The following is a 14357-nucleotide window of genomic DNA, read 5'->3' as shown; positions in this document are numbered from 1 at the left end:
TGAGTTTTGGTTTTGCAGTTCCTATTGATGTGTTTTATTCCCATTGGGCCTCTTTCCTATTGTCCAGTAGTTTCTGCCTACGTGTGGTTTGTTGCTTGACAAATAGGTATGTTTAAATATTTGGATGTATGACGTGGCTAAGCATGAGCCAATACAATGCAGGTGCATGAAGTGGATTGGTAGTGAATGAGGCCACTGACCAAGCAGCAGTCACCTGACCCTTGGGCTGTGATTAGGCTTTAGCCACTTGATCATTTTTCAGTTACAAACAGTAACAACACTTTACTAGGTGGGTAATTACCCTCAATCTGTGAATTCATTTTACAGCAGTTAATATGCTAGCACATCAAAAAAGGTATTTAAGGATTCATAGCATCAAAATTAATAAAGGAATATAAAGAATATACTTATTAACTGAAATATTTGCATCTATCTGCAAATCATGCAGTTGATTAATGTAGCTCTTCTGCAGTTTCTGCAGGAATTTGAAAAGAAAATGAGTTTTTAAATGGACCGATGGAAGAAAAATGTTGAAGTCTTAGCAAAACAGGGACACTGTTGGTTACTCTTCTGCAAAATCAGTCATACACTGCTGATATGGGATAGTTAAAGACTGAGGAACCATCATAAATCTTCCTGGATGCAACTTGCTACTAAATATGTCACGAAGCGTAGGTCACTGGGTTGGCAAAGGGGATATTCCAGATATGTCCATCTGCTATCATTTTCAGCTTCTTCTTTCCCTAAAAAAATCAGAGAAATAAAGACAAGAATAATGACTGAAGGGGATGAAAGTTGAATACTTTCTGGCAGCTTCTGGTTGTGGACAGATTCAGAATACTAAACAGATATATTCTTGTTGGAAGCATAACCAAATCAGTGCTAGTGTTTGCAGAATGTTTCCAGCCCATCACTTAGACTAGAGTTCACATTTCCACAGGGAATTCAGAATTCTGCACTGACTGCAGTTTGGAGAATTGGAGACATTGCTGTCAGAGATCAGCAGAGTCAGGAAGCGCCCTGGCACTGGGACACTGGAGACTCCCCCAGTGGCTCATGACTGGGCCATACCCTTTATAGGGATCTGGTTTGAGAAGAATTCCCCAGGTCACACCAGTTGGGTCTGAACAAAACATGGGTTGGCTTGCATTTGTACTGCTTAACGACATTCTCCTCTGTGCCAAATTAATCTGAAAGAGAAATAGCTATAGCAGTTCCAAGCAGAGAGAAAGGCCACTATTGTTCAGCTGGATTTTGCCCCCTCAATGTCTTTTAGAAACTATTATGGGCAGCACTGCAGAAATATGCTCTCCCAAACCATGTATTTGTAACCTAAGAGGTGAATAACATTTATTCTATTTGGAAATGTTTTTGTGGAGCAAACCTCTTGTTGTAGAGATGATTTCATAGTACAGAGAGAAAAGAGAGAAGTGCACCATGCTCAGGGACATAAATCTCTAGTTAATCTAGTAAACATTGTCTGAAGTCGAGATTCCCAGGGGCTCTCTCAGCACAACACATATTGCAAATAAGCATTCGAGAGAAGTCTTGATATTTTTCCACTTGGACCAATTTGTACTAAGATGGAAGAATTAAAGAAGACAAACAGTTCTTTAATCTTTACTTTGCAGGAAAATTGAAATATAAACAACTGACAAAGAAAATACCATTTTGCTATGCAAAATCCCCCTTTGTGAGTTTAAAATTCAGCATTAAAAGTTAAAAGGCATAAATCAAAGTGTTATATTTCAAACAATATAAGACATATCTGGAAGTAAGGAAGCAGGAAATTCTTTTGGCTTTTACTTCTTTTCAGTTGTTGCCTTACAACTGCAGTTTAAAATTCCTATTTGTAAATGGAAGGCTTTCAGTGATTATTAATATGCAGATAGTTTATTCTCATGATACTCTTGCCTATATTTTTCAGTTGAAGTTTATTGAGTAAGGCAATGTTTAGTAGGCTTAGCAAATAATTTGTTGACCATGAAAGCAGCTGAGTATCTTTTGTGTTTCCTAACTTTTCTTTTAGATGCAAAAACCTTGACTTAAAATAAATCTGTATTTTCTTCACTGATGACAAGTAAAGAGTGATTTCTTCACAATAAAAAAATAGCCAATGTTATTAATTTTTGAAATGGTCTATGCATTTCGTGCCATCATAGCAAATTTCTGAATGTGCCTTTATGCAGTATGGGATTGGAATGGCATGCATATGTTCATATTTGGTGTTTTGAAGAACCTTACTTTTTATATTCTACAGCAATTCCTTATTCTGTGTATTACTTACCAGGCAATTTTTTAATTGATTCATGTGTTCATAATTCCAGTTATAGATGCAGTGATTTTTTTCTGGGATCTCTATTTGATATACCTGAATATACTTTTACATATATCCCTGTAGAGGTAAAAGGAAAGAAGTATGATGGAAAACATTCAGATCTTTTTCAGTTTGGATTAGTTTTGAGCTCCTTATAAACTTTTCAAATTTGTCATCTTACTGTTGGCATTTGCAATCACGAGCATTGAGGGCTCATTTTATCCCAAAAGGATCCTACAATGCTAATTGTTTTTGAGAAATTAAAGTGTCAGTAAAGCTATTCTAGAATACCAGAATACCCACTACTCTTACTTTTAGAAATAAATCACATCAAATAACATTCAGACTATAGGAAGTTTGTGTTCTTGGTATTTTATATAGAGTGAATTATTCCTTTGTTAATACAGTGTTATTCTAAGGCTAGGAAGCAATACTTTGCCAATAACTACTGTAAGTGAAATGTATAAGACTGTTCTGCTGCCCTATAAAAACATGCCAAACAAATAGACCCTTTTGCTACTTCTTTCTTTTTTTGACTTAAGAAAAGAATAAAAAGGGTCCACAGTAGTGACCCAGTTTTGTGTTGGTTATTCAGTCAGATCTTCATGTGACTCACATAAGTATATAGTGCATTGACTGAAGTTGTGATGAAATTTTTATGAGTTGAAAACCTTCAATTTATAAATTTCCCTTTTCCAAGCCCCTCCCATAAAATATATAAATTATATGCAACACCATACTTTCATGAATTTATTTAAAAATATTAAAAATCTCATCAAGAACCATATGCTTACTCCTTTTACAAAAGACAGTGCAGATAGTTTCAAAGGCAAGACAAAGACTCAGAAAAAAAGATACACCTTGTGTGTGAGAAAATACCATCAACTCTGTATCATGTGTTTTAAATTTAAGAAAAAGATGTTTTCTACCACACAAATCTTATTTCCTTTCTATTCAACCCTCTATGGTTTTTGAACTGAGAATGAAAACAGGAAAGTAACACCTTGCATCTTATGAATTAAAAATATCTGTTATTTTCTTTCTGCTTTGCTCAGGTGCTATATCAAAATTTTGTAATGACACACTGCAGATATTAAAAATATTCAGGGCAGTAGGATAAGGATAAAAATGTCTTCTTAAAATAAGAAAGTTTCCCTTCTGATTTCACATCACAGTATAACTGCACAATACCTGAGGCTTTTCATTTCTGCACTATCACTTTGTTCTTATTATGCTCCTCAATAAATACATTATGTTCTTAAAGTTGTTTCAAATGAAAATAAAACAAATTCGCAAAACTCAGTTTATACAAAAATCATCCTTTCTTATCAAAGAACACATGTTCATGTGGTTATAAACAGGCAATTCTTTAAAGTCATGTTAGGAACGGTGAGGCAGTGGAAAGCCATTTCATGTTATCTTTTAACATACCAATCTACTTACCAGGTTTTCTTTCCACCCACCCTGCACTTCCCCAACAAAATAACACTTTACTGTACTAAAGGAAGAGTATAATATATTTAATTTATATTTCATAGCACAAGGTATTATGAACAATGAACATGTTGAAAGTCCCTCTCAAACTTCATCATTTAACAATAAACAGTTTAAATACAAGCAAGTTAGATATCTTTCTAGCTAAAAATTAACAAACATAATCCAAAGAAAATGCCAATATTTTCTTGTGGAATAGAGTAATTCTGGACAGACATCTGCCATTGGCACAGTGTGCAGTTTCCTTTCACAGTAAATGATGTTGTCCTTTGGGCCACAGAGGAAAATGTAGGTGGGACTGAATTACTGTCATTGCAGTAGACAATTCTCAGTGGGAATGCATCTGGTTTAGTGGTTAAGACAGGGTTTCAAGCAATAAATGCTGCAAACTAATGATGAAAAGGACTAAAATGAAAACCAAATAAAACTAAAACCATCACAGTTACTAGAATATTCTTGACTTAGGGAAGTTTTCTAGAATGGATGCATAACCCAAGAAATCCCAGTTTAAGAAATTAACTATGCTGGGTGGAAAATTACCCTCAACAAAGTGACTGTGTTGCCAAAAAAATCATATGACAATTTATGGCAAGAACTGGGAGATGTCACAACAAAATAGGAAGGTGCTGACAGTAATACCATAGTTTTTATACCTCATGAAATAATTAATTTGTTTTATATGATTTTATGTGTTTTTATTTTCCAGCTGCATTCCAATTCCGACAAAGGTGATGGATCAGTCAAATACATTCTTACTGGAGAAGGGGCAGGGACTATATTTATTATTGATGACACAACTGGAGACATCCATTCAACCAAAAGCTTAGATCGAGAGCAGAAGACACACTACGTGCTTCATGCCCAAGCTATTGACAGACGGACAAACAAGCCACTCGAGCCTGAATCTGAGTTCATTATCAAAGTGCAGGATATCAATGACAATGCACCAAAATTTACAGATGGACCATACATTGTTACTGTGCCAGAGATGTCTGAAATGGGTAAGGAAAACAAACTGTGCCATTCAACAGTCTTTTAACCAGTGCAAATGCCACGTACTGTTTGCCAAAGTTATCATCACGTCATTGAGTGTATGTTAAATATATTGGAGCTAAGAGATGAGAAGAAGAGGTGATAACAAGACATGAAATACAACCCATATGTTGTGACATTCACAGTGAGGAAACAGTATGCACACACACATGCTGGTTGTAAGAGAAGAGTCACTATTAATCTTGACTGTTTTAATATACATGTTTTAATATATGTTTTAACATACATTCTTTGGCAAATTGTAGTTTCCATTCTAGAAAAAAGGTGTATTCATATATCCTCATTCAACTGCAAACTTTAAGGCATTCTCTTAGGTTTACATAAGCAGCCTGTACAATTCACAGAATTAAACACAAAGGAACAGTAGATCCCTAGATTTTTTTAGGCATATATTTACATATCAAGTTTCTTATAAAGTGAACTGAAGTTCAAAAAGATACCAATCTTTGGTTTTCTCTGTTACATCCTTCAGATATTGTTATTCTATGAGGTGCTGCATTATGCAATCAGCTTTCTTTATTTAATACTTCTCTGCTGTTGGGGTTAGTTTATAACTTTCCTCTAATAGAAGAATTGCCAGCAGAATTTTTTACAAGGACAAAAGTGCAGCATTTCTGTGAGTAATATCATAAATCCAGGACAATGCAAACAATACATGTTTGTGTGAATTACTACAGTGAATGCATAGAGCTTCCAGTAAGAATCTTCTGGCTCTGCACAAAACCACTTCAGCTGTCTTTGATAATTCACTGTGGCACAAAGCTTTACTGCTAGAGTTGCGGTTCATTTCAGTATCATCTAAGCTTTTATCTCAGTTATCTCCCATTACACCACAAGCTGTCTTAATGAGGAATTAATTTCCTTTACCAACTGTTTCCAAAAATGTGTAACTCTATATTTCTCTTTCTTTGGTTTTCTTTGTCTTTAATGGAAACCATTTTAATTGATTATATCCTTCACCTTTAGAGGCATTTTATTTTCTGCATTGGAGGAAAGATAATGGAAGAGAGATCAATATTATCTTCAAAATCAAAGTAGCTGATGTAATAATTTTTTATTTGTATTATATTCATGAAGTTTTTATTTTTCTTTCATCTTCTCAATATTGAGCATTTTTCCATAAATGTAAGTCATAATTCTGCAGTAATCAGAAACTGATATTACTGTTCAGCTACATCAGACATGGTACTGTTTTCCAAAGAATGATTTGAATAGTCTGGGATGATATTTTGTGTTGTAAAACAGGGTGGATTATGGTAAACCAATGAAGTTTTACTAGTAAAATAGAGAATTAATGCTTATGTTTTGCATAAAACATTTTGATGTTGATGCTGAAAACCACCAGACTCATCAGTACATTAACCAGGAAACCTCAAAATTAATCAAATTTGAAATTAGCAAGCCAAAACAACGACAATGTTTTATAAATAAAATACTTTACTGGTTGTACCTGAGGCAAATCATTAAAATATCTATTCCACAAGACTTTTGTGTTTTGTGAATAAACCTGAGTTTTCATATTCTAGCATATAGGCATTCTGTAGATATACATTACATTTTCATTGCAGATTTATTATCTCCATTTTCTTTTTTCTCCTCTCTCTGAAAGCATTTTTATTGTCTGCAATTTCAGGAAGACTAATTCTATTACTACCTCCACAGGATGCATTCTTTGTGTCAAATGATGCAGATACCTCTGTCACTTTTATTCATTCTATAATTAGCATAATTTTTGACATTTAGCTGTGGAGTCTATACATAACTGAACTTGTTGATGTTATTCTGTGAATTTCTAAGGAGCTCTCACTCTGAGTATATCTTCTCATTTTTATATTATCATTTAAAAATCTTTCAAAGGTACTGTCTCTCTGCAGCAGTTCTCATGCTAAGTGGCATTATTTTTGATCTCCATTATTTTGCACAGTTTCAACAGCAGGTTCTTGTTTGTCTCCTCAAGATCCTAGCTGGTATTTTCCCCACAACTTGAACTGAATTTAGTTGAAAAAACTTTAAGACCTTTATAGCTTTTCTTTTTCAAGTCACTGACAAGTGAGTAGAGAAAAGTTTTGTTAATTTGTTTTTGGCAAATATTAGACTACAGTTTTCACTGTGACACAAAATAAACATACTATTTATGGTTTATGTACTATTCTGGGAGAGATGAAAGAAAATGTCTATTCCTTGCCTTCAATGATTTTTTTCCATTAACTTTGGCTCAAGAACCAAAATTTATATCTGAAATTGTTTCTTCGGTAGTGTGAAAAACTCAGTTACACTGAGATTTCTGTAGTCTGCTTTAAGGTTTATGAAATTCATCTTTATATAAATTAAAAGAAAATAAGAATATTTTTCAGTCTGTAAAAGACTTCCAGATGTGTTGTTAACTGCAAAATGAGCGAAAATCTCCATGGAAATTTTTAATGCTGAGATATTTTAGAAGTGAGACTAAATGACTTCCTGATAACCCTTCCAACCCTAACAATTCTGTGATTCTCTGATAAGAAGATACTTTCAATACATTCTGCTCAAGAAATTAATAGGCACAGTAGACATTTGCAAACTTCTTTTGTGAGTATTCCAGTGTGAGGTAGTCATAATTTCAGATAATCTGGAAGACAATATTGTTCATAAATATGATTTTTATTATAAATGCCTATTTAACTTCCTATATTGTGAAATTCAATCACATTTCATTGACTCGTTAGTGTTTTCTGACAGTACTAAGAATTCCTTTAGTTAGGCAGACTATCTCTGCATTTATTAAACTTCACCTTTTTATAATTTCTTTTAATTTTTTTGTTAAATATTGATCCATTTGAGATTCAATAGTATATAAAACTATTAAAAGTAATGCATAAATATTTACATTCTCAACAGACGTATTTTATGGAACTGCCTCATTAAAAATCAAAAATTTGTCTTCAGAGAGACAAATTGCAGTATTCCCTTTCAGCTTTTCTTGAAAATACTACTTCATAAACTTTTTTCTTGCAAACTGTATATTAAAAAAAAAAAAGAGAAAAACCAAATGGAGATATTTTGAAATAAATTACAATTTTGTTCCCCATTTGAATAATTTTATTATTTTTTAATACTAGGAGAAAAATAAAAACATACAAAGTGGTATTCAGACCATACAAACATTTTTACAGCTCTTTATAAAGCATTAACTACGAAAACAGAATGCCCAAAATGTAAGCTCTGAAATGTGGCCAGAGAGCACATGAAATGCTAGTTGTACTCTGAATAAGCAGAGACTCCAGCTGGGCGAAAAATGTCACTTTTATTTCCTAACTGGAGTGACAAACTTCTTTCATAGCAAAACTTTCTTGACAGGAATTTTCGCAGTAAGTTGGTAAAGGAAGAATAGAAGGTAAGGATCTGATGTTCATATCTCTCCTGTGGTGTCCAGAGAAATTAGATCCTTATCTTTTGTAGCTGATTACTTTTTTTTTTTTTTTTTTACTTTTTAACATTTAAAATAGCAAAAGAGCACTGCTGTGTAATTCTCTATCTAAATCCTTAATGACACCTAGCTCAACAACGAAAAATTATGCTGCATCTAAATGATACAAATGTAACCAGAATTGTGATTTGCCTATCATGATGAACCTGAATGATACTAACTTTGAAAGAAGTAGTTGGAAGGTAAAAGTACCCTCTTTTCCTTTTTTTTTTTTTTTTTTTTTTTTGTAAAGGCATTCTAACCTGCAGCTCTCACAAACTGCCTTTCCTCAGTGCTCAGCAAATCACACAAGAACTGGGCAAAAGGATGGTATGGGGATATCTTATAAAATGCTGAGTGTGCTCGTGTGAGACAGTGAAGAAGTTAAGCTTCTCAAGTGCTTCATTCCACTGAATGAGAGTTTGAGGTAGGGTGAGAGGTTGAGTTAAAATTTGAGATTCTAAGGGTTCTTTTAGGTAGAAAGAGAGCACTTTGCCACTATTTGATGCTAAATTGCTATTATCAGGTGTTTCATGGGAGAGAAATACAGTTGTATTAGAAAAATCACTGTGGCAAATTTTGGATACAATGGCATTCCATTCATGATAAAAACACCAGTCAGCTGCTTATGTCAGATTATACCTTTCACTCATTTTGTTTCTTTTCTCTCACATCAATGAGTTATACAAGTGCTAAGATTCTTTTAAAATAAGGAGAGAGAAGAAAGTCTTCAAAGAAGGAGAGAATTATGAAAAAACAATATTTCTGATTTTTTTTTGTTCTGAAATAGCCGAAATACTTTTATCAAGTTCAAGAGCTATCTTGATTTCCTAGAATTCTGGGGAAAAGTGCTAATGGAAACTCACACTGTTGGCAACTGTTTTCCTGGAAAAAGGAAAAAGTATAGACAAAAAGGTACAGAGGTTGCCCAGCATTCTGGATAGTAAACTCGGGTAGGTGACTGACTATACCACTTGAATGGATATGCTTTTGTTTTACATGACTACAAAATAAAATCATTCTGCATCCATAAACTATTAATCTTCAGTGATTCCACAAGATTGAACCATACAAGTTCCTCTCAAGCAAGAAATTATTTGCAAACTGGGCTGCAGAAATATGTTACAGCATTCCAATGTCATGGACTAGCAGGAGGAAATGTCTGCTCCTGGATGTGACCTCTTTTTTTATGTTTAGATAGCAAATAAATAGGCCTGAACTGATTTCTGGAACATTTCAAGAGAAAACAAACTTTCATTCACATTTGTTTACCTTTCCGCAGGAACACAAACACAGTAGTTTAGTTACCTATACCATTTACATCTCAATAATTGTGAACATACAACTAGCTCCAGCTTGATTTTATTACAGTATTCCACTTCAAAATCATGCAAGGATCCCTATACTTGGTTTGTTAATACATTTATTTGTGAGACTGAATACACCTGGGCTTTTCAGAAAGCAGGAGACACTGTATTTAAGTATGCAGAGCACTTACATACACTTTTACTAAGTCTCTAGTAGTGATACAAACAGCAGCTCTTGGTGTCCAAGTTAACATGGTAAAAGTGAAGGAAGAGTTTTCAAAGAGGGTAGAAACCAAATCTGTGGATGTTTGTATGGTTAGTTTGCTGCACCTGAAGTGAGACTCCATGACTTTGCATACTTCTAAGTCAAGTGCATACTGAGGACGTGCACATTAACAAATGTTTCTGTACAATGGAAATTGATCTAAGAGGCTGAACAACTGGAACAAGAGAAAATGATGTCCATGCCACATATATTTGTGAAATCTTGTTTTAGATTAGCTCTTGCCTGGTCTCTGAGATTATGTGCCTATTAGCAGTCAGAATAAATCAGATGTGCCGCTAAAGCACATCTCCTGGTTTAGTCGCATCTGAAAAAATTTAGGTAGCATGCTCTGAAACAGTTCTATAAGGAAAATCAAAGTGCAACAAATGAAGGAGATCAAGGGTTTCAATTCAGAAACACACTTCTCCTCTCCACTAAATGTGAAATTGAACACCTCAGAGTTGATGTGATACCTCAGTGGTTAATTTAGATGAGAATCTGCTTTCAGATGCCAAGTTATGTGAGAGCAGCCTGTTCTATTATCATGGTATTTTAATGCTGGACCAAGGAGCCTGTATAAAGCTGTGTCTGCATAAAGATAAACAAATAGAATGAAGTCTGAGCCTTTATTAACTCACAGTCTTACATGCACTGATTTCTTATGGGAAGTGTTTGGCAGTGATAGCAAAGCTTCATCATTACATGCCTTGAAAAATACACTAAAATGAAAAAAAATCACTTGTCTCCATTCTATCTGTGCAGTACTTATGCATTTCATTTTCTCAAAAGGGTTGCTCTTAACTTATCCCACCTAGTGATATGCTAGAAACTGTGATTTTATTCTTCTAGTGGTCTTTATTACTAGCATAAAAAATAATTTTCTTTTGAACTCATATTTCTAATTTGCATCCCCAAACAGGTTCTAGAAGTTATTTCATTTTCACATCTTTGATGCCTTCTAATAGCTGAATTTTTATATTTATTTAGCAACTTCTATTCATTTGGGGGCATTTTTACAAGTTACTTTTAATACTTCAACATTAATTTGTATTGCGCATAAAGATAATCCTGAAGTCCATAAATCTGTTATTTAGAAGTCAATATCCAAGTTTGTGATCTATGTGTATAGAACATATGTAAATATGTGTAATATGTAGTTACTATTTATTTATATTTACATCTCTGTAATTTCTGTTTAAGTTTGTATGTGTGTAACCAATTTATGCATACACATATAAAGACAATTTTTTTTCAAATTGATGCAATTATTTTTCCTTAAAAAATTATATAATGGTAGCATGATATTAATCTCTTATTTTTTAGAATGTGAGGATTTTGGAGCTTTTTAAAATGTATTTGAAAATATTTGTTGGAAAATTTTATTTATTGCAAGTTAATGTTTATTTTCTTATATATACAGGTACATCTGTTCTACAGGTGACAGCCACAGATGCAGATGACCCCACATATGGAAACAGTGCCAGAGTAGTGTACAGTATTCTTCAGGGACAGCCATATTTCTCTGTTGACCCCAAAACAGGTGGGTATTTTATATTTCTGTTGAAGTGATTTAGCTATTATGTTGCATAAGTTAATTAAGTTTGGTAGGTGAAATGCAATGTACACAATGCAGATATGTGGATTTTTTTCTTAGTGTTTTTGTAGGCTGCTTCTTTCTTTAGCACTATGAAATTTATAAGGTGCTATGTTTTGCTGAGTACTAAAATGAGCCTGCTGTGTACAGAATTAATTCTGCATCATGTCATGATGTGAAACATTCAGCCAAACTGCAATAGCACTCTTTCATCTTTTCAAGCCTCTGTTTAGGAAGTGACTCAAGTATGCCTAACACATGATTTTCAATGCTTTGTTTTGTCTGAAGGATAGGCTTGGGAGGATTATTGGATGTATGCTTCAGCACATGCCAATATAAATTGTTATAATTTGTGTTTTTTATAAAACCTCAGGACTGCCATTTAACTGAAAATTAATTCTAGGATTTGAGAAGTATAATGAACTTAAATATTTATGCTTAAACTCTATGCATCATCTTTTTTTTTCCCATAAAGTGTAAGTCATGTATAATGTATTCAAACTGTTTTATTTAAAGAGAGGAAAAATCTCTTTTGGGGATGGGAGTTGTTATTAGTTTGTGATTTTTTGAAGAGCATTATTATGATAATGATATTAACATGATTATACATTTTAAGTGTGTATTTGAAGTCCTCAATAATTGGTAAATATAATTTAAGGGAGTATATTTTTATTTAAATTTTGACTGTTTTTCCCTGTCTATATCAAAGCTTTAATACTGAGGGGGGAAAAAAAAGCACACTGAACAGTGTCGTTTTCCCCTAGTTAACTGTAGGGAATAATATCGATTTTTTAAATGTGCTGGAGTGAATTAACTATAGTGTAAATGGTTTCCATTTTACTGTTTTTGCACTTAAGTTTCTTGGCTTGTGTACACTGGTCTCTGTGGTACCTGGAGATGTACCCTGGTTTCACTACAAGAGAAGTGTATCTGTGCCATCTCAGAGAGCTTTGAGGTTAGCGCTGCTTTGATAAGGAGACCAAACTCCCTGATCCTCAGAGGAAGGTCTGTCTCAACCTAAAATTTTCTAAAAATTTGGGGGGTCATGTAAGAAAGGCCTGGAATGGAAAATCTGTGGTACAGTCCTCACATTCTTCTTGCCCTTAGAAATATAACTAGTTCATATTTCTAAAACCGTTTAGGCACTCTGAAGCAATAACCTGCATTTTTTATTTTTATAATGGTATAGACCTTGTAGTCTGGAGCTGCTATTCAGTCAGTGAGGAATCATAATGGAAATTCTCTGTATCAAGTCTATATCACACAAGAAATAGCATTGTTGTATGTATAATGAAACAACAGATGGTAGTCTATTTTCACTCCTCAAGCCTTAGGCTTTGACAGGGATTTAATAACACTTTATGAACTTAAACTCTTTTTTATATTTGTGTAGAATATGAAAATTATCCCGATACCATAGTCTATGAAAAAATGAAAATGAGATAAATAGTGTGACAATGAAAAAACAGGAGGAAGCTTTTTGGTTTTTATGTTGCCTTTTTATAATTGTAGAACAGCAGTTAATTTAATTTGCCATGATGAAATGGGAAGAAGAATAATATTGGAAAAGATGGGAAATTCTTGATGAATAGCATTTTTCACGATAAAATTTCACTTTGAATTTTTGGAGTTTAAGACTCATTTTTTACAACATCACTCTTCTGAATTTTCAAGCATTTCTTTGCCTTTTTTCCTAATACCTCAATTGTTCAATTCCAGCTTAAGTATACTTTCTGGAAGTGTTCTGAATTTACACTTACATGCACGAACTTCCTTTACAACAAAGGAGGTCCAAAAACGGCAAAGAGGAGAGTCCCAACATTCATGACTGAATGTTGTTTATGCAGCCTGGTATCATGATCAGTAAAGTTTCTTGAAGCTATCAGAAATAGAGATCAAGCTCTAATGTGAATACTAATCTTAAAAAGTCTGCTACTTCTAGCTTAGTACTGCCTATACTTGCTTTTAAGCAACTTAATATCTGAAGACAATAAAGTTATGGATTTTTAGAAGCCTAGGTTAGAATAGTTTAAATAAGATTATAGAATAAGGCTATAGAATTCATACATTTAAAGTGTAATAAAGCAACAGCACCAAATTACAAACTCTGAAGCAGGAAAAGTGTTTTTGGCAGAAGAGCTTTGTCAGCTTACCTGATAAAAGGCTCTTCTCCACACAAAGTGGGGCAGAGGAGCAGTGCAGGGAGAGTAAAACTCCTGCCCTAAACAGACTGGAGCCTGAGCTCCCCCTAGGGTTGACCCAGGACAACCTCAACCCTATGGACCAGTTCTGAAACCCATCAGGAGGAACCAAAAAGAGACACTGCTCTGACCACTCTTCCTACTGAGAAAGTTACTGCTAATAGGGCTCTGGGACACATTAGGAGATGCAGATTATGGGACTCGTACAGACTTACTCTTGGATATCTACAGGAAGGACCATGGACAGGGAAAGGGATGACTGAGATGGACTGGGGAGAGAAAAGCAAGAGAGAATGGAGAGGTAAGAGGATTAAAGGGGCCAGCCATATGCAAACAGGCTTTGCTCAGCACTGTTATCTGGCCATGCCCTGCCCTGGATCAGCAGTCTGTTCTGTATTTTATTATGCTCCATTTCCTGAGTAAAAGGTCTCGCTCTTGCATGCCTGTGTGAGTGGAGATTTAAGCGCTGGCTGCTGGAGCAGAACAATGAGTTAAAGGGGTCTGGTGTGCGTCTGGTGTCAGCAAACTGGTAAATGCAGACTGTAGGTGTATTACAGTATGGTATTACTACATGGTCAGCAGTCTGGATGAGTGGTTTGGGTGATGGATGTCCATTTGGCCCAATGTCCAGACCAGAAAGCTCAGGAGTTAACTGTCGGAGGAGCCGAGACCACAGTTATC

At 34.4% G+C, this 14357-nt stretch overlaps 1 protein-coding gene across 7 annotated transcripts in view; it reads left to right on the top strand.

Moving 5' to 3' along the window:
• CDH18 (cadherin 18) overlaps positions 1-14357 on the top strand; it is a 481117-nt gene that overhangs the window by 355142 nt on the left and 111618 nt on the right. For all 7 annotated transcript variants that reach the window (XM_054284627.1, XM_054284630.1, XM_054284631.1 and 4 more), the window contains 2 exons: positions 4518-4812; positions 11302-11421. In XM_054284627.1, coding sequence (XP_054140602.1) covers positions 4518-4812; positions 11302-11421 — 415 coding nt within the window. The remainder of the gene's footprint in view (positions 1-4517; positions 4813-11301; positions 11422-14357) is intronic.

This window comes from Melozone crissalis, unplaced genomic scaffold (assembly GCF_028551555.1).
Source record: "Melozone crissalis strain CALT ecotype California unplaced genomic scaffold, PUWL_Pcris_2 ptg000042l_1, whole genome shotgun sequence".
Classification (NCBI taxonomy): domain Eukaryota; kingdom Metazoa; phylum Chordata; class Aves; order Passeriformes; family Passerellidae; genus Melozone; species Melozone crissalis.
This window is presented reverse-complemented; position numbering and strand designations above follow the sequence as displayed.